The sequence below is a fragment of the Chaetomium tenue genome (assembly GCF_020726465.1).
Source record: "Chaetomium tenue strain MPI-SDFR-AT-0079 chromosome Unknown F5144scaffold_2, whole genome shotgun sequence".
Taxonomy (NCBI): domain Eukaryota; kingdom Fungi; phylum Ascomycota; class Sordariomycetes; order Sordariales; family Chaetomiaceae; genus Chaetomium; species Chaetomium tenue.
This window is the reverse complement of record NW_027117330.1, coordinates 2,723,480-2,740,269: the sequence shown is the minus strand read 5'-3', so window position 1 is coordinate 2,740,269 and position 16,790 is coordinate 2,723,480. Positions and strand designations below refer to the sequence as shown.

The window sequence follows — 16,790 nt, the reverse complement described above, 5'->3', positions numbered from 1 at the left end:
ATGATGTACAACATGACGCGGGATATCAATGTTGAAATGCCCGTGCCATAACTGAAGTCTCCCGCCGCAACAACCCCCGTGTTGCGACGCGGGTAAAAAAAAAAGAAAAAGGAAAAAAAGACAGAAAACATAAAGCAACGATCTTAACGACGATCGCCAGAAACGCCCTGACCGGCCCCAGCCAGCCGCAATGCACCGCCAAAGTCCCACGCCACACTCCTTTTTTCCCCGGTCCCGGTCCCGCTCCTTCACCAAACCCGAGGCATGGATAGATGAAGATGGAACGCACGCATCAGAATCCCTCCAAATCCGACTAAGATTCCTTCGGGGCATCCATCCACGACGCGGCCTCGCCGCGGTCCTCCAGGATCTCGGCCGCATTCGACGGGTGGTGGTGGTGGTGATCAACCGCCGCCTTCTTACGGTGATGATGATGATCGCCGTCCTCATCATCGTCCTGGTTCACCAGCTCCACAAACATGCTGTCATCCCCATCCCCCTCGTTCCCGACCCCAATCCCAATGGGGTCATTATCCCGCGCCGAGCTCGACGGGCCGTCACGGCTGCGGTCGCCGCTGCGCGCCCCCGGCCCAAAGATCTCCTCGGCTCGGCGCCGCCCGGTCTCGGTGCGCGACAGGATCTCGAGGACCCTGGCGCGGCCGTGGTCCGTCGAGAGGTGCGCGTTGAGCTCCTCGTCGTCAAAGGTGCCGCGGAGCAGGCGCTCCTCGAGATCGTGGGTCGAGTCGCCCGACACGAGCAGCTGCGGGCCGGGCCCGGTACCGTCGCGGAGGAAGAGGCCCGGATGGCTGGAGGACGGGTCAATCTCCATGGAGTCGGCCCGGAGAATCGAGCCCGCCCCGGCGGGGCCTTGCTGGTTGTGCGATGACGATCCTTCGGCGCCCCCTGACGAGTGAGAGTGCGCGTTATTCGAGAGGCCCGGGGTTGTGGGCTGGGCGGAGGAGTTCCGTGGGTAGAAGGAATGGGGCGATGGGTACCCGGGACTGCCGACCATCATGATGGAACCCGACGGGGCAGAGGCGGCCGCCGCTGCGGCCTCGGCGTTCAGGGCTTTGCGTTTCAGGCTGTTCGCTTTGCCCTTGACGTCCTCGGGCAGATCGTCAGGATCCTCCACGCCATACTGAGCCAACATCTTTTGCAACTTGGTTGGTCGCGGCTTGCGGGTGCTCTTAGATACCTCAAGGACCGGAGGTGGTTCCGGAGCAACCGGGCTCCACTTGTGCAACTCCTGCCGGAAAAAGTTGGTCTCGAATGCCAAAAGGATCTCGGCGCCTTCGATCTTGCGGAGGTAAAACCGCTGCGCCTCCGCTTCGGAAGCCGTGGCCATGATCGGGTTGCAGTACGCGCTGATATGGTTGCGGAAGTCGGTCGCATTGTCGATTATCTTCTTGAGCACCTCCTCCTCTTCCGGCTGAAACGGCAAGTTGGGAATCTCGTCCTGCCAAGATAGAAGGTCCTCCAACTTTGGCCGGGCGGCATCGCGAGGGATTTTGACGCGCCAGTCGCAAATCGGGCACGTGTACTTATCATCTTCCTTGACCTTCCCACGGGCGATCTTGAGGCATTTGCCATGGTACCATTCGTGACACAATTCACACTCGATCATCATGCCGGCTTCTGTGCGTCGGCAAATGCAAAATACCTCGCGGAACTTCGGGTCCTCCCAACGGCTGGGCTGTTCCTTATCGACGCTCGGCTCTCTCGAGGCAGGCTCCGCTGGAACGCGCGGCTTGTCGTGAACGATATCGAAGCAGTCGATGTTGCGGTCGAGCACGTAATCCATGTGGCTCTTGAGGATATGGAGCGGGGCATTGGTCTTTCCAAAGAGCTTCTTCCCCTTGCGCATCCAGTCCTCGTGGCGCTTTTGCTCCTTCTCGAGCTCATGCGTCCCGGTTGGCTTGGCTTGGAGCTCTTCGATCTTCTTTATGACTTCTGCGACCTCTGCATACTTGGGCCTCTTCCGGTAATCGAGGTCTTGGGTACGCTCGTTCAAATCCATAATCTGCCGGTGTGCTTCGCGCTGCTTGTGGAGAATCTGGTCCACGGCGGCCATTGTTTTCGGGCAAACGGGCCAGGCGTTGGATTGCACCTGGTCCGCCAAGGTCTGAAGTTGCGGGTAATGAATCGAGTCAGCGCTCATCAGTTCCTGAACCTTCTTATCCCACATGTGGCCTGCCGTTAGCTGGTCGGTGTAGAAGGCAAGATGATCATTGTACACCGGCACGTTAAGTCGGTGACCCTCGTCAATAAGCGCCCTGACATCCTCTAATGTCATGAAGGAGTTGCGGCTGGTGCTAGCCTTCTCGTTCCACTGAAGCTGGTCCAGGAGACGCGTCAATTGTTCGATTTCGGGCATATCGACGTTGAAGCTCTGCCCATCCTCCAGTAGCTTCTCGACCGGGCCGATGGAACGAGTTTGGCGGTGCTCCATCATCGTCCTGGCATCGTCCTGGAAGGCCTTGATGGCATCCGCGCGCTCTTGCAGTTGGGGGATCTCCGGGCAGTCAAAGCCGATCTGCTTAGCTTCGTCCAGTAGACGATAGATGTTTGACACGTTGCGCATCTCGCGTTCCTTTTGATCGTGCTGGGCATTCCCGACGGATTTGCGAGCCCCCGTCTGCCACGCCTTCTCGTTCTTCCGGCGGTTCTGCTGTTTGCGTACTGTGTAATTGGTCGCTTCTTCGACCCAGTGGTTGCAGCGCTCGACGAAGGCCTTCAGAACCGGGAGGGACGGTAGGTCGTATGGGATCTTTTCGCCTTCGGTAACAAGATTACGCAGCGTCTTGAGCGATGGGGTGGCCTCCTCGTCCAGGAGCCTATCGTATTTCTCTTCCCATGCCTCGGGTACGTGAGCCTTGTCAACCACCTTCTTGCACGTCGCGGCAATGACGTCATCCGACTTGCGGTAGTAGAGGGCATGCTCCTTTCCAAGGTACCTGTCCGACTCCTGGAGATCGCAGCACGGGTGGTTGCCAGCGTGTAGCAGGCACAAGACCTTGCCTGTCTTGAGGCAGATGAACCGGGAAAGGAAGGTAAAGGCTTTGCAGTAGAAACATCCGTACTCTTCCTCTGGAACATCGGCGTCATCGACCTTGAACATCATGGGACAATCATCATCGCCTTCGCCCCCGAATACACAACGGTGGTGTTGTGTTGGGTGCTTCGCATCAAGATGCTTGGCGATGAAATTGTGCTTGGCAACAAAGTCGGCTCGTTGCGAGAGTTCCCGTTTCTCCACCTTTTGAAGTGCGGGCGCCAGCCATTTTGCCGTCTGTATCGTGAGTCCACCACTTGTAATACCTTCAGCTGCGGTCCACAGCAATTCGTCGTGCGAGAAACAGGGCTGTCGACGGAATTGTTGAAGTCTCTCAACACCCGCAAGACCATACGGCTCCCAGTCGCAAGGGGCAAAATTGACGGCCTCATTAAAATTAAATCCGTGATTGAACCCTGCGTGGTACGCTTGCGGGAAGGTAATAACGAACTGCCCAGCCCGTTGGTCCAATGCGTAGACTCGCACGCCAGCCTTTTGCAGCTGCTCTGGAGTGAGGAGCGTGACCAACTGGAAAAGCAGATCCGGCTGTGTCTCGAACAGCTCCGGAACGGCCTCTCGCATGGCGTTCTCAAATTTCTCAGCGTCCTCGCCAGGGATTCCGTACCAGGTTTTCGTCGCGCCAAAGTGCTGATAATTCGAGGAATAGGAGTAATGGTCCTCGTTATGCCAGCAGAAGGTCGAGAAAGTCATGCCAACGTAAACCCAAGGAACGGTCATGCCTGAGATATCGGACTTGATGTGCCTGAACAAACTCTCAGGGTGGAGTGGGAGAAGGGTGAGATTCCACGGGTCGGTCGAGTACGGGTTGTCGGGGAATTTCTCGATGGTCGGGAACCCGGAGCCATGGGTGGTGCAGTGAATGTCGGCCCCGTACTCCACTGTGACGGTTTCCTCGATGTCGGCAACCAGACGCCAAAACTCGTGTTCCACATCGTCCTCTGTGACCGGCCGATGGCAGTTAAGAACGGGGTCAAACGGCATCTTGTTAGAGAAGTACTGCTGTTTGAAGTCGGCAGCCTTCTCCTGAAACTGCTTCAGCGAGTACAGGCCGCCTTCCTCAAACCCAAATTGGCCGTCACCAACCAAGCACCGCGGGCAATTCCATTCGGTCTCGGGCTTGACTTTGAGAGGGGGGTCAAGGCAAGCGCCGTGGTAACCGTGGTCGCATGATTCGCATGTCAGAAGAAAGCTGTTTTCCTCACTGCCTTTGCCGCATTGCTCGCATTTCTGTCCCATTGTCAGTGGCGGAGAGTTCACGGTTGGTGATAAGATCATCGAGCATACCTCTCCGGGGGATGCAGACTCGTCCCGGGGCAGCCTGGGCACAGCTGAACGGAAGAGTGACATGTGCGAACCGGCGACGGTAGGCACCGTGTCTATGTAGAAATCGAGGTCAGTATCTACCATGCAGCCGGCCAACAACCACTCCAAAGCTACTCACCTTTCTTGAGCCTCTTGCTCCTGCGACTCCCGGAATCCCCATCTTCCGCATCGGCCGATTCCTTCTTAGCAGAATTGAGGCTATCGCAGCTCATTTGCCGTTTGAGGTTCGAAGGACCAAGCGCCGATGAGCGAAATTCGGGCGTGTTCTTGGTAGAAGTAGCAGGTGTGCCGTTTGCGTTGGGGGTGGCTGGGCCTTTCCCGTCAGAGGCTGATGCTATCGAGCGATTGACGCTGGTAAAACCGGAGTTGATGGCGGAAAACCCACCCGAGTTCACAGCCGTGAAGCCGGACGTTGGCTTGGGAGTGACAAAATCCGATGCATCGGACATGGAAACATCCAGATCCGTGTCCTTTGCTGTACTGTCAATGGTCGCGCGCAGCGCATCTGTCGCGTGCCTTGCCGGGGACTCAGAGCCTATGCCGGCGGGCGTCGCTACATTGGATCGCTTCAGTGGGCTTGGGGCAGGACTCGGTGTCAGAGGGCCGCCGTACTCAAGCTCCAGCTGCTGGTGCACACCCGGTTTAGCGATCCTCAGGTATTCCTCGTACGGGCACAGCCATTTCTGATACGAGTTCTTCAACGAAGTGGACAGGGAAGACATGATCTTGCCGCTGTATCCCAAATCACGCCCGATTTCGGCCCACTTCTTGAGCTTGCAAACCTTCTCGAAACCGCCACGGGCCTCGACCGCCTTCTTCAGCCGGTAGAGATCGAGGGGCTTCTTGTCGACATATGGCCATCGCGTCATGTTGGTTCCCTGTTGTTTGTGGAACTTGGCGAGGGCATCGAGATAGGATAGGTTCGCACGTGTGCCTAAACCGTCCGGCTCAGCATTACGTCCCGGGCAGAAGCGCGTCGCGACGCGGGAAGGGGAAGCCTTACTGCCTTCGACAGAGTTCAACTCTTGTTTGCGCGTGCGGAAATGGAACCTCTGTATCCCAACGTCAGTCACAGTTGACCAGTGCGTCCATTTGGCTCCCGCCTAAACTACTCACCTCTGTGTCGATGGCAAAATCCGGGTTCCACGACTCTGGAGGGATAATCTTGCAGATGCCGTACTGTCGCGCCTCGGGTGAAATCTTCCTGATGTACTCGAATGGCTCCTTCCACTCCTCCTCCGTCGGGCGATAGGTCGGCGCTTCTTGGAGGCCATGAGGTCGGCTCTTCCTCTTGACCGGCTCAGGGCACGCATTGGGTTGACCACGTCGCTCGACCGAGGCTAAGTCGAGGGGGGCGCTGGTCAGGGAGCTGAGAGGACTCGGTGGTTTCGTCGATTGTATGCCGTTCGAGTTGGAATGTGATGTCTTTTGCTTCCCACCAGCGGCGGGGATTGCCGGGGAAGCCGTCGCCGGAGAACCTCTCATGTTTGCATCGACAATCGAGCCCTCCAAATTGCTTACTTCGTTTGACCGGCCCACTGAAAATACCGTCCCCAAAACCAATCTCGCTGGTGATTATGATGACAGAGGTACCCAGCTCTCGGTAAGGGGTTTCAAGACGATGTTCGTGAGAGAATCGGTCGGGGACGGGTCAAACGGGTGCTGGTCGCATCGTAGAGGGGATCTGTAGGAGGGAACGTGACAACCGATATTAGAATGCGCGACCGGTAAACGGGCAGTCGGTACACGCAGGGGAGGATCCAGATCCAACACCGGGCATGCGAAGAATAGGTACCCCTTTAGACGAAGTGCACATACCCTTCGGTTCTAGGAGATCAAAGTAGCTACGAATTGCCTCTGCCTCTTAAGAGCATGCGCGCAGCATGAATGGGGTGTGGGTGGTCCCTCTGACGATCACAGGGAGTATCGACACGCCAAGCCGAGATCGAAATTCGAGATTCGATGTTGCGTTGGTCGGGGCTGGCCACGAAACGCGCCTGGGGTCTGGTCGCGGCTGAGCGGGGAGGTCGGCAGAAGGTATGTAGAACAAAGATTGGAAATGGTTCGGAATAAGGGTGGGTGAAGGGAAAGAAGGCGGAGCACCGAAGGGTCGGGTGTGAGTGGGCTGTGGGTAAGATGGAGTATGGGGCCGACCGAAGACGGGAGACGTTCCCAAGACAGGCGAGAGAAAGCGGCAGCGGCAGTGACCGGAAGGAATTTGGGAGGCGCAAACCGCACACAAACGGGATGCACCATTCGACACTCCCGCGAAATAGTGGGTCTGCGGGGGGTTCAACGTCGCGACGGGAACCTCACTTTCCCCACGACGTGCCTCAAAACTCCTGGAACGACAGTTATCAAGAAAAAATAGAAGAGCGGTTCGGGGATTGGGCTACCTCTTTATCTGACATAAAATACAGTCCCATACCGAGATTATTCCAGCCGCCAACAGAAAGCGATGATGTTCCAGAGGGATAAAAACGGAAAAGATGGGACGGATCACTTCGCGCACGGAGATCCTTGCGTCTGGGCGGCATCACACAAAGAAATAACCCCCCAGCATGACACCTGCCTATGAACGCAAGCCAATGGCACAAGAGCGGATGCCCAGGTCTTCTGCGGCTCTCTGTCAGAACAGAGTCCAATGAGGGTTTTGTGGCTTGACACATCATGTATTACTCGGCTCAATTCCGAGAACAATGCCTTTTTCAGCTCAACCCTCCCCGGCCGGTGGGAACACCAACCTGCAAATACTGTATGCATGTGCAGGAAAGGTGGTGTCGTCACCTGGCGGAGGCGACCCAGGTTGCGCATCCCTACTTATTATCTACCCCAATCTGGCATGTATGTGATGGAAGCATTGGCGGAGAGAAGCAGCCTGAGACAAAAAAAAAAAAAAAAGTACTGTTGTACAATTACGAGTTACGAAAAGGCGGAGAAATCTACTTCTGAATGTCCAAGGCCTTGCTAAACCATCCTTTGCGCCGGCACACATTCCTGGTTGGTGCGGTATGATATCGCTGGGAAGTCCATGTGGTTGCTGCAACCTGCCCAAAACGATGAGGTTCAGGGTCTGTACTGACAGGGCTCCAGTGTTGGACCGCAACAGCCAATCAGGAATCACTTGACGTTGGAAGAGTGTGTCGTGCAGTGGCTGCCAAGCGGGAGGAGCAAGCTGACTGATCACTTGTGCAACCAAACCCGGCAGATTCCTACACCCACCTCCCGAGCATCCGACGACATCAGATGCCGCGCCGTGATCAGCTTCAAGGATGATACGATGCAGCTAATGACTTGCAAGGCGAAGGGCAACCAGCAATTCCAAGAGAAAAATAGAATTGACCGCCTCGGTATGAATCACCATCGATATATCCGGGTATCTTTGCATTCCCCATTCTAGTCCCCGAGACGCCGCCGAACACCAACCAGCCCCATGTCTAATACCCCAAAATAGCCGTTGAACCCCTGTGATATGACCCATCGCTCATGTCTTTTTGGCCTTCTTAGTCGCGCGTTTTCGCTTCCGCTTCAGTAGTTTGTCCACTTCTTTCTGACCCCTGAGTCTCAGCGTCAGTTCCCTCATCATGTCGGCCCAATCCACCTCTTTCTTGCACGTCGGGCACTGTCCTTGAACCGGCAGTATGCTGTCTTTGTCGTTGTTCTTGAGGAAACTCCGGCTCCAGCAAGAGACATGACCAACTCCGTCGCAATCCTCGTGCGTGCATATCGCATGCAATCCCTCCCCCGACTTCATCTCCTCCCGGCAGACAACACACCGTCCCTGACGCTCAAACTCAAAAATCTCCTGCCCCTTCTTCACATATTCCTTCATCGGCTCGTAGTCCAACGGCAGCGCATGAATCCCCCACGGCGCGGCGGGAGCTTCATCCTCTCCATCCGCCGCAGCCACCTGCCCATCCCCAGACCCACCCCCCACCACCCCCTCCCCAAAATCCGTCACCACCCTCCAACTATCCCTCAACCCCCTCTCGCCCAAACTCACACCCGCACACCACTTCTCCCACGCAGCAAAAGCGTCCCGGTTGAAGAAGTGCACGCACAGCGGCCAGCGCGCAAAGCTGGGCACGCGCAGCAGCAGGTGCAGGCCGGACGCGACCGACGCCAGGCTCTTGGCGGGCCGGCGCAGCCGCCCGTTGCGGTTGCGCTGTGAGGAGACGGCCAGGCGCTCGGCGGAGGGGATGTGCATGGATAGGTGCGGGTTGTTGAGCGCCCATCTATGCACGGGGAGCGGTCAGCGAGGTGTCTTGTGTGATGGGTTGGGGGGGCGGGAAAGGGGGGTAAGGAGGGAAAGGAGGGAGAATAGAGGTGTGGGGGGGCATACTCAAACTTCAGTGCTGCTGTCGCGCTCGGAAAGCCGGAGACGAGGGTGATCATCTCCCAGGGCCGGAGGTTTCCGCGCGAGGTGCGGACGGCGCCACCGCGGACAAGACCATTGTGCTGGCTCAGCCGGCGCGGCGGGTTCGGCGTAGAGCCGACGTAAAAGGATGCGTGGCGGACGGTTGACCGTAGAATGTAAACGGTGTAGAGGGCCGGGATCGGGCTGTGCACTGTCGCCATGGTCGTCATACAAGCAGCGATTGGAAATGATCGGTTTTGGCTTGGTGCATCCTTAGGTTTGCTGCATCCTTAGGTTTGCGGCATCTCGCGCAATAGAATGTCCTGCCGAGCTGAGTTTCGGCAATCCATCCGAGCCCTGGCTTCAGGTTGCAGTGTGATTCAACATCGGCGAAGAATATCGAGCTTACGGTTTGACGGATCGAAAGAGATTCACTGCTGTTTTGTTTACTTGCAGTGATGATGCGGCGCTGGGGCGACCATGAATTGACGCCCCGCTTTTGCCTGGCAAAGTGGGTCCAGAGCCCAAAACCAACACAGCTCAAGCACATGCACATGCCAGGTGGTTGCCAAGAACGAGTTGCTCCATCCACTGCGAAGCTCACCAATCTTAGGGTAGGCCATAACAAGTAATTCCTGTCGGGTATCAGCTACCATTTACATTTCCCATGTATACAAATCAAGCACTAGTTCCCGTCTTCCTTCTCACCTCCTACAACAGCCCCTGCTTCTGCAGATCAAGATACACCTTCTCTGGCATCACGTTGCCCTCGGCATCCTCCATCTGAACCACGGCCCCGTCATCGATCTGCCCCCTGTTTTGGTCTCGCTGGATCTTGTCCCACAACCGCACCGCTTCTGCAATCGAAGTGATGTCCCTAAAAAGGTAGGTATCCGTAATACCGAGCCGCTTGAGGTTGGTGATGTGGTTGGTCTCGTTGAAATGCTTGTCAAAAGCACGCCGGCCCCGGTAGACAAAGTTGCCGCAGACCTCGCAAGGGAATTCTTGGCCCAGACCGTGGAGCCTGTAGAGCCAGAACGGGATCGGCTTGCCGTCCCAGGCAAGGGGTAGCTTGAGAGGGTTGTAGAGCTTATCATCGCCCTCATCCTGCTCATCCTCTTCTTCCTCCCTATTCTGCGCCCCAGATGTCATGTTGTAGAGGTTTTCCAGTTCTTGAGCACGTTCCCGCTCCGTCATGCCTTGTCGGCGCTCCACATTTACCCGCGTGTCGTCCTTTTCAATGTTCATAGCGCCCGTCAGCTTCTTGACGCGGAATTCCCTCTCGGCAACTGCCCGCTCCTTTAGCTCCTGGGCCGAGTCGACGCGATTGCCGTTTGTGTTGCCGTCTTCCTGTTGTGCCAAAAGCTCCGCTGCCTTGATGTGTTTTCGCCCTTTCAGATGGCCCTTGTAAACGTTGTCGTTCTTGAACTCCTTCTCGCAGGCGTCGCACCAAACGGCCTCGGGTGTGCTCAACGTTCGCTCGACCGCACCGCCTTGCGCCGCCTTGTCGGTTTGCCACCCCTGGACCTCCCGCTTCTCCCACGCCGCCTCGAAATCCCGCTGCCAGCCTTCCAGTACCTGGTCGATGTTCTCTAGGGGTCGGGTTCGGCGCATAAACGACTCCAGATACCCCATCAGATCACCGAGATACTTGAAGTATGGATCCGTCAACTTGTCGGCCCGCTTGACTCCGCCATAGCCCGGCTGAAAGTTGTCGAAGACCTCGAGATACTGCATATACCCCAAGCGTTTCGCGTTCGGAAGGTTCAAGTACGCGTCGTGGCAGTTGTGCAAATCGAAAAACCGGCCGTATGCCTCTTCGCCAGAGAACATGCTCTCGACGATATACGGTTGGTCGTCTCCTCCTTTCTGCGGCCGGTACCACTGCTCCGAGTTTTCGGCTTGCTCGTTCGGGTATCGGGCATGGTGGTCTCTGACGCCCGTTACTTGACGGTAGAACTCCTCAAATGGATCACCTGTGCTGACTTGCAGGATCTCCTTCGATCGAAGGCCGGCCTTGTCATCATAGAGTGGTAAAAGCTCGGAGGATTGACTTTGGATTTGGTCTAGCAGCTGGGCTACTTCATGGTCTCGGTTCAGGCGGTCGCGAATCTATCAATTGTCAGAATTGCACGAATTCACTAGGTTGCCTGCCCGAGAGGAAAGACAAGATGGACGGTGGCGCATAGATCAAAACTTACGTGTTTTGGCTCCTCGCTCATGCGATCGGCGATGCCTTGTTCGAGACGTTCGAGATCCTCGTGGATATACCGCTGGTCTTCGAGTAACATCTTGCTCCGCTCTTTGCAACTTGCAACTGTTGGGGAAAAACAAGGACTTCTTTTGTGTCTTTTGTGAGAGTAAAGTTGCGCCGATAGCCTTTGTCTGTTGCAGCTCCAACTATTTCCTTGGCACTCAATTGCCTGCGCCTGCGCCAAAACTGCGACGCGTCTGGACCGTGCATCAGCCACCGAAATTCAGCCGACGGCCTGAGCTTGGCCGAAAAGTTCAGGTCCACTTCCCAACGAAGGCTTGATTCGCCTCACTCTCCCCGGGCGCAATTCGCAAAGCAACTCCCCTCCTAGCTTCCACGATACAACCAAACAACACTGGTCCTCAGTAATCAAACGCCATCTCAACCACAATCATGGCAGACGGAGCTGGTATCGACCGCAAGGCTGATGAGAAGATTCAATTCTCAACCTCGAAGGAGGTCACGGTGCATCCGACTTTCGAGTCGATGTCGCTGAAAGGTGCGTCGCAAATCATGGAACCCTGGAGGGCATCGCGCGCTAACAATTGCTTTGACAGAGAGCCTCCTTCGCGGTATTTACGCATACGGGTACGAATCACCGTCCGCCGTCCAGTCTCGAGCCATCGTCCAGATTTGCAAGGGCCGCGACACTATCGCGCAGGCACAATCCGGAACGGGTAAAACGGCCACCTTCTCCATCAGCATGCTCCAGGTCATCGATACCGCCGTACGCGAGACACAGGCGCTTGTCCTCTCCCCGACCCGCGAACTTGCGACACAGATTCAGAGCGTCGTGATGGCCCTGGGAGACTACATGAACGTGCAGTGCCATGCCTGCATTGGTGGCACCAACGTGGGCGAGGATATCCGCAAACTCGATTACGGCCAACACATCGTATCGGGAACTCCAGGTCGTGTTGCCGACATGATCCGCCGCCGCCACCTGCGTACCCGCCACATCAAGATGCTCGTGCTCGATGAAGCCGACGAGCTTCTCAACCAGGGCTTCCGGGAACAGATCTACGACGTGTACCGCTATCTCCCCCCTGCCACCCAGGTCGTGGTTGTCTCGGCCACGCTCCCATACGATGTCCTCGACATGACAACTAAGTTCATGACCGACCCGGTTCGCATCCTCGTCAAGCGTGACGAGTTGACGCTCGAAGGCTTGAAGCAATACTTCATCGCCGTGGAAAAGGAGGACTGGAAGTTCGATACGCTCTGTGACCTCTACGACACCCTCACCATCACCCAGGCGGTCATTTTCTGCAACACACGGCGCAAGGTCGACTGGCTCACCGACAAGATGAGGGAGGCCAACTTCACCGTCAGCAGCATGCACGGCGACATGCCACAAAAGGAACGTGACAGCATTATGCAGGATTTTAGACAGGGCAACAGCAGAGTCCTGATCTCAACCGACGTCTGGGCCCGTGGTATCGACGTCCAGCAAGTGAGCCTGGTCATTAACTACGACTTGCCGAGCAACCGTGAGAATTACATCCATCGTATCGGCCGTTCGGGTAGATTCGGCCGTAAGGGTGTGGCCATCAACTTCGTTACGAGCGAGGATGTGCGCATTCTACGAGATATCGAGTGTATGTGACCCACATATCCATGGTTTGGCTGTGGCTAATTTTTTTGGCAGTGTATTACTCGACCCAGATCGATGAGATGCCCATGAACGTCGCTGATCTCATTTCTTAATGTGGGACAACAATGGTGCCGTTCGTGGAGCTGAGGATAAGGATGAGGACTGCGAGTCAATTCCGCTGTATGTCCGGTACAGCCGACAGGTTGTGGGAGGAAAAGGGCCTGATCCCTAAAGGTACAGTGATCTTGTCCTCCCACCGGTCGAGTTAATTTAGTATGGTCGACTAATAGCAGACGAACAGGGCATGTCGAGATTGTTAGGACCCAACAGGTCAACCCCAACAAACATATCAAGGGCGAGGAAGTCTTGCGATCTAGAAACCCACGTCGAGCATGGCGTCGAGATGTAGCCTCGGGGCTTCGGGTTTCCTCACAAGAGATTCAAGATACCTAGGAGGTATTGCAACTTGCAGTGGTCAAATGAAAAGCGGCATCGCTATTTGGTTACATTCAGCGTATAAACCCCGTGCATTTTGTCACTGATTTCTAGGCCAACAAACAAGGCGTAGCTGTACTCCACTCGCGAGTGCTGCATCGCCACGTCCTACCTCAGTCGCACCAAGATGGCCCCCCACACCTCGTAGTCCGAACCCAAGAACGCTCGGCATACAACGCCGCTTCCGCCAAGAACCCATCCACAGCTCGGAGCCAAGGAACAGGTACCGGAGTGGAAAACGCATACGAGAGGTATTTATCGGGTTGAAAAACGTACCCGGTTAAGGACGCAAAGGCGCTATTCTCAAGCTAGGTAAGGCGTGATCGAACAAGGCTTCGATCGAGACTGCCTACACATGTAGACGCAGGAGGCGCTTTCAAAGATAAGATGCTATGGCCGAAGCTGCCGAGGCTACTGAAGCAACTGATGAAAAGGGGATCCGCGATTTTGCTGTGAGTTGGCGTTTCTGAGACGGGACCGTAACACAAATACCACAGCTAGTGTAGTCCGATATTCCAAATCATGAATCGAACCACCAATCACCCTCTCGATTGGAAACGACCGGGTTGTAGGATCTATGTCGTGGACAGATGTAAGCGTGCCAATCCATCGACCCTAAACGCGACGCGGGCCGCCCTGGCCATTACATTGGGACCATCTCTTACTCCTAATTTGGAAGTTATGGTGCAATTGCATCCTAATAATCCTTCTGGTCTAACTAAGCCACATCCGCGGAAGCAGCATTCCGAATTTCCCGGTCTACTAATTCTTGGTCCATAACTTCTTAACTAGGCAGCATTCTTGCAGTCCGTTTCAGTACAGCTGACAGGAATATAGACGTGAAACCTTCCAAACCCTTCTAGAATATCATATGAATATAATCTTGCCCTAGCACCACGTTTTCATATAAGTATTATTAAAAACAGAACAATCAACCTCCAATCTTAACGTGTCGACACAAGATCTTGAACGAAGAACACCACTCTTGCAGGTTTGTTATACCTCATACAAACAACGCGGATTCTACTCGCACGAAAGAGATCACAATTAAACTCAATCCAGCAACAGCTGATTAACTCGCGGAGAATATGGACAACTCGACAGCTGGCAACAAACCTGCGGCAAGGAAAACTGCAGCATCGACAACTACAGCATCGACAACTGCAACATCGGCAACTGCAACATCGGCAACTGCGACATCAACATCCGGAACACGAACTGGGACACGGACAGCCGGTACGGGAACACCCGGAACGGCAGCGAATAACAATGCCGCAAAACCTACCCCCCGTATTGTCAACGTAGGACCACCTGGCCCTCAGATTACCGTAGCGGAACCTCGTCCTCCCCCCACTCCATCGCCGCAGCCGGGCATGAGTTCCGCGACCCTCGATAACATTGTCGGCCGACTCGCCACGGCTTTGGGTGACAAGTCCTACGTCATAATCGGCAGCGCCGCTAATTCCCTACTCGGCATTGGCCCCGTTGGAAGCTCCGTGGACGTCCTCGTGCCTACTGGCACCCCCTCGAGGAGGGCTGAGAAGCTATGTACGAGCCGCACCACCACCCGCTTCAAGTTTGTTACGAACAAAGGCGTCTTCTATACCAGAGAGAACGGCGGTAAAGACATTCCCATCACATTTTGGGAACCAAAGGAGGTCCACCAGCAGTGTCCCGAGGAGATGACCGATATTGTCATGGTCGGCAACGTGCGCGTCTTGAAGCCAACGCTGCTCCTCAACATTCACTGTCACAACTGGCTAAAGTCCCAATCGGGGCCGGGAAAGAATTCCGGGAATGCCGCCGCTCATAGCATCGACCTCCTACTGAGGCACATTGTTAAAGAGACCAAGAAGGAAGTGTCCAATGCTTCGGGGGAGTTTCTCGTCAAGTTTGCTGCCGCTAAGCCTGAAACCCACGCAGGCTTTCGTGATCTTGGGATCTTGGGCCCACATTAGATAGGACGAGGGAGACAAAGGGGCGCGAATTTGATAGAAACTGAAATCAACGGCTGGTCCGTTTTAGTAGCAGCATCTACTCACCCAAACTTATTATCCAATGTCCAGTCTTCAAGTCTTGGGAGATCTATCCGCATGGTTGAGGCGGGATGCAGTACGGCAGGTCAGACAACCTTAGTGATGCTATTTGTCAATCTTCTTCGAATTCGGTGTGATCTTTTGTACGAAAAATATTGCAAGGTAAGATAAGCCTGTTATATTTAGGAATCTTTGAGTGCTACTGGTCACCAACATTATGGATGGATGGCACCCATGATATGATTAAAAGGTGGATCAGGGCAGAGATACGTTAGACCTGGCAGCTGGGAAACCTCAAATCGAATCTAGCAAACAAAACGGAAGGAAGATTTTGGAAAGTGAAGGGGGCTCAAGGGAGTACCTTATAAAAGCCCGTTGCTAGTTGAGGTTTGAGCTGGAAGCCGAACATATTCCACTTATACCCTGTGCTCCTGCACGAAAAATAGTCTCACCATCTCAACCAACCCATCCTTTTACAGCAACATCCTTGCTTGCTCATCACCGTCCTCGAACTTGACTCTGAAATCTAACGCATATCAACCAAGTATAGTTTTGTGTCGTAATCCTGTCGTAGATTGAGACCTCCGCGGATGCCCCTGGGAATTGGACTTTGGCCCTCGCACCAAGATGGAGACATAATCAAATTAAAGTACATACAACGTAAACAAGTGAACGACAAGTATCACAAGCTAAAAGGGAGCAAGCACAGTACCATTTAGATTACGGCCGACACAGACAACATGCGCAAGCGCCCCAATTGCCACGTTCCGGATGTTAAACCAACCCGTACTTTCGGCCCGCCACCCTTTCCAGACAAGTATGTGGGGGCACGTGGTAGCAATAGCTGCCCTTGCCGTGGTGTAAGATGTCCCATCCGCCGGGTGCAAACATACACACGTACAATCCTAGCTGTGGCACATTACAATCCTGGGACGGTCATCACAGCCGGGCCCGAATAGCGAGTAATAGCCGTTTACGGTGTGGTATGTTACAGATTTTTGGCGAACGTGGGCACGAAAGCGCGTGGAAGGTCGGGATGAAGTTGTAGCTGAGGCGACACCCGAGCTCTTGAGTTGCAGGTTAAGTTGTTCCTGCCCCTCCATCTCGCTTAGAGGGGTTTCGATGACGACAGCTTTCGGGTGCTGCCGCGAGCAATCTACGGGCTCATATTATCCACCTTCCTTGAACCCATGAGCCCATATATTGCCCGCGTCATGCCTGCAGAAGCTACCTTACTGATAGAGCAGACACCTCCACACCACCCCGTTAAATCCCGCGGTTGGGATTGCGCTAGTCAATTCGAAGCAGGAAGAGGCTGGGAAGTTACCCACAGCACGCAATGGCTCTGAGCTTCCCAACACGGCAGCTCCAAAAAGGGGGCTCAGGGGGCCATGTGGGCGGCGGACGGAATAAGCATCGGGTGCCCGGAAGCGAGCGGGCGGGATACCAGAGGGAACAAGCTCTCTGGGCACTGGGCTAAGCTTTCTCGGCATTTCCATCCCGGCCCTCCTCCCTTTGTTAGCTTCATTAGCCTGGCTGGGCATGTGTTCCTGAGCAAATATGACCCACCACAACACCCCTTCCGGCACTTGGATTGGCCAATTCGGCTTACAACGTGTGCATCCCCAATCGCCAACACAGGGTGATCCCAGGCCGGA

General features: G+C 55.1%; 5 protein-coding genes across 5 annotated transcripts; 2 read left to right on the top strand and 3 right to left on the bottom strand.

The window, feature by feature from the left end:
- Positions 1-313: 313 nt before the first annotated feature.
- On the bottom strand, positions 314-5,881 carry F5144DRAFT_599696 (PLU-1-like protein-domain-containing protein; the record flags this gene model as incomplete). Its single annotated transcript, XM_066791025.1, has 4 exons — positions 314-4,300; positions 4,358-4,449; positions 4,515-5,448; positions 5,513-5,881. 4 exons carry the CDS (start codon positions 5,879-5,881, stop codon positions 314-316), a joined length of 5,382 nt encoding a protein of 1,793 aa, XP_066646586.1.
- Positions 5,882-7,735: 1,854 nt separating this feature from the next.
- On the bottom strand, positions 7,736-9,259 carry F5144DRAFT_505954 (structure-specific endonuclease subunit SLX1). Its single transcript, XM_066786457.1, has 2 exons — positions 8,739-9,259; positions 7,736-8,631 (listed from the first exon to the last, which is right to left on the bottom strand). Exons 1-2 carry the CDS (start codon positions 8,981-8,983, stop codon positions 7,881-7,883), a joined length of 996 nt encoding a protein of 331 aa, XP_066646585.1. The 5' UTR covers positions 8,984-9,259; the 3' UTR covers positions 7,736-7,880.
- Positions 9,260-9,335: 76 nt separating this feature from the next.
- On the bottom strand, positions 9,336-11,141 carry F5144DRAFT_527153 (uncharacterized protein). Its single transcript, XM_066786848.1, has 2 exons — positions 10,955-11,141; positions 9,336-10,865 (listed from the first exon to the last, which is right to left on the bottom strand). Exons 1-2 carry the CDS (start codon positions 11,042-11,044, stop codon positions 9,465-9,467), a joined length of 1,491 nt encoding a protein of 496 aa, XP_066646584.1. The 5' UTR covers positions 11,045-11,141; the 3' UTR covers positions 9,336-9,464.
- A 259-nt stretch (positions 11,142-11,400) lies between these two features.
- On the top strand, positions 11,401-12,714 carry F5144DRAFT_590412 (P-loop containing nucleoside triphosphate hydrolase protein; the record flags this gene model as incomplete). Its single annotated transcript, XM_066790152.1, has 3 exons — positions 11,401-11,506; positions 11,565-12,605; positions 12,656-12,714. 3 exons carry the CDS (start codon positions 11,401-11,403, stop codon positions 12,712-12,714), a joined length of 1,206 nt encoding a protein of 401 aa, XP_066646583.1.
- A 1,718-nt stretch (positions 12,715-14,432) lies between these two features.
- F5144DRAFT_562324 (uncharacterized protein) lies at positions 14,433-15,126 on the top strand. The gene has a single exon (XM_066788312.1). It carries the CDS (start codon positions 14,470-14,472, stop codon positions 15,052-15,054), a length of 585 nt encoding a protein of 194 aa, XP_066646582.1. The 5' UTR covers positions 14,433-14,469; the 3' UTR covers positions 15,055-15,126.
- The last annotated feature ends 1,664 nt before the right edge of the window (positions 15,127-16,790 follow it).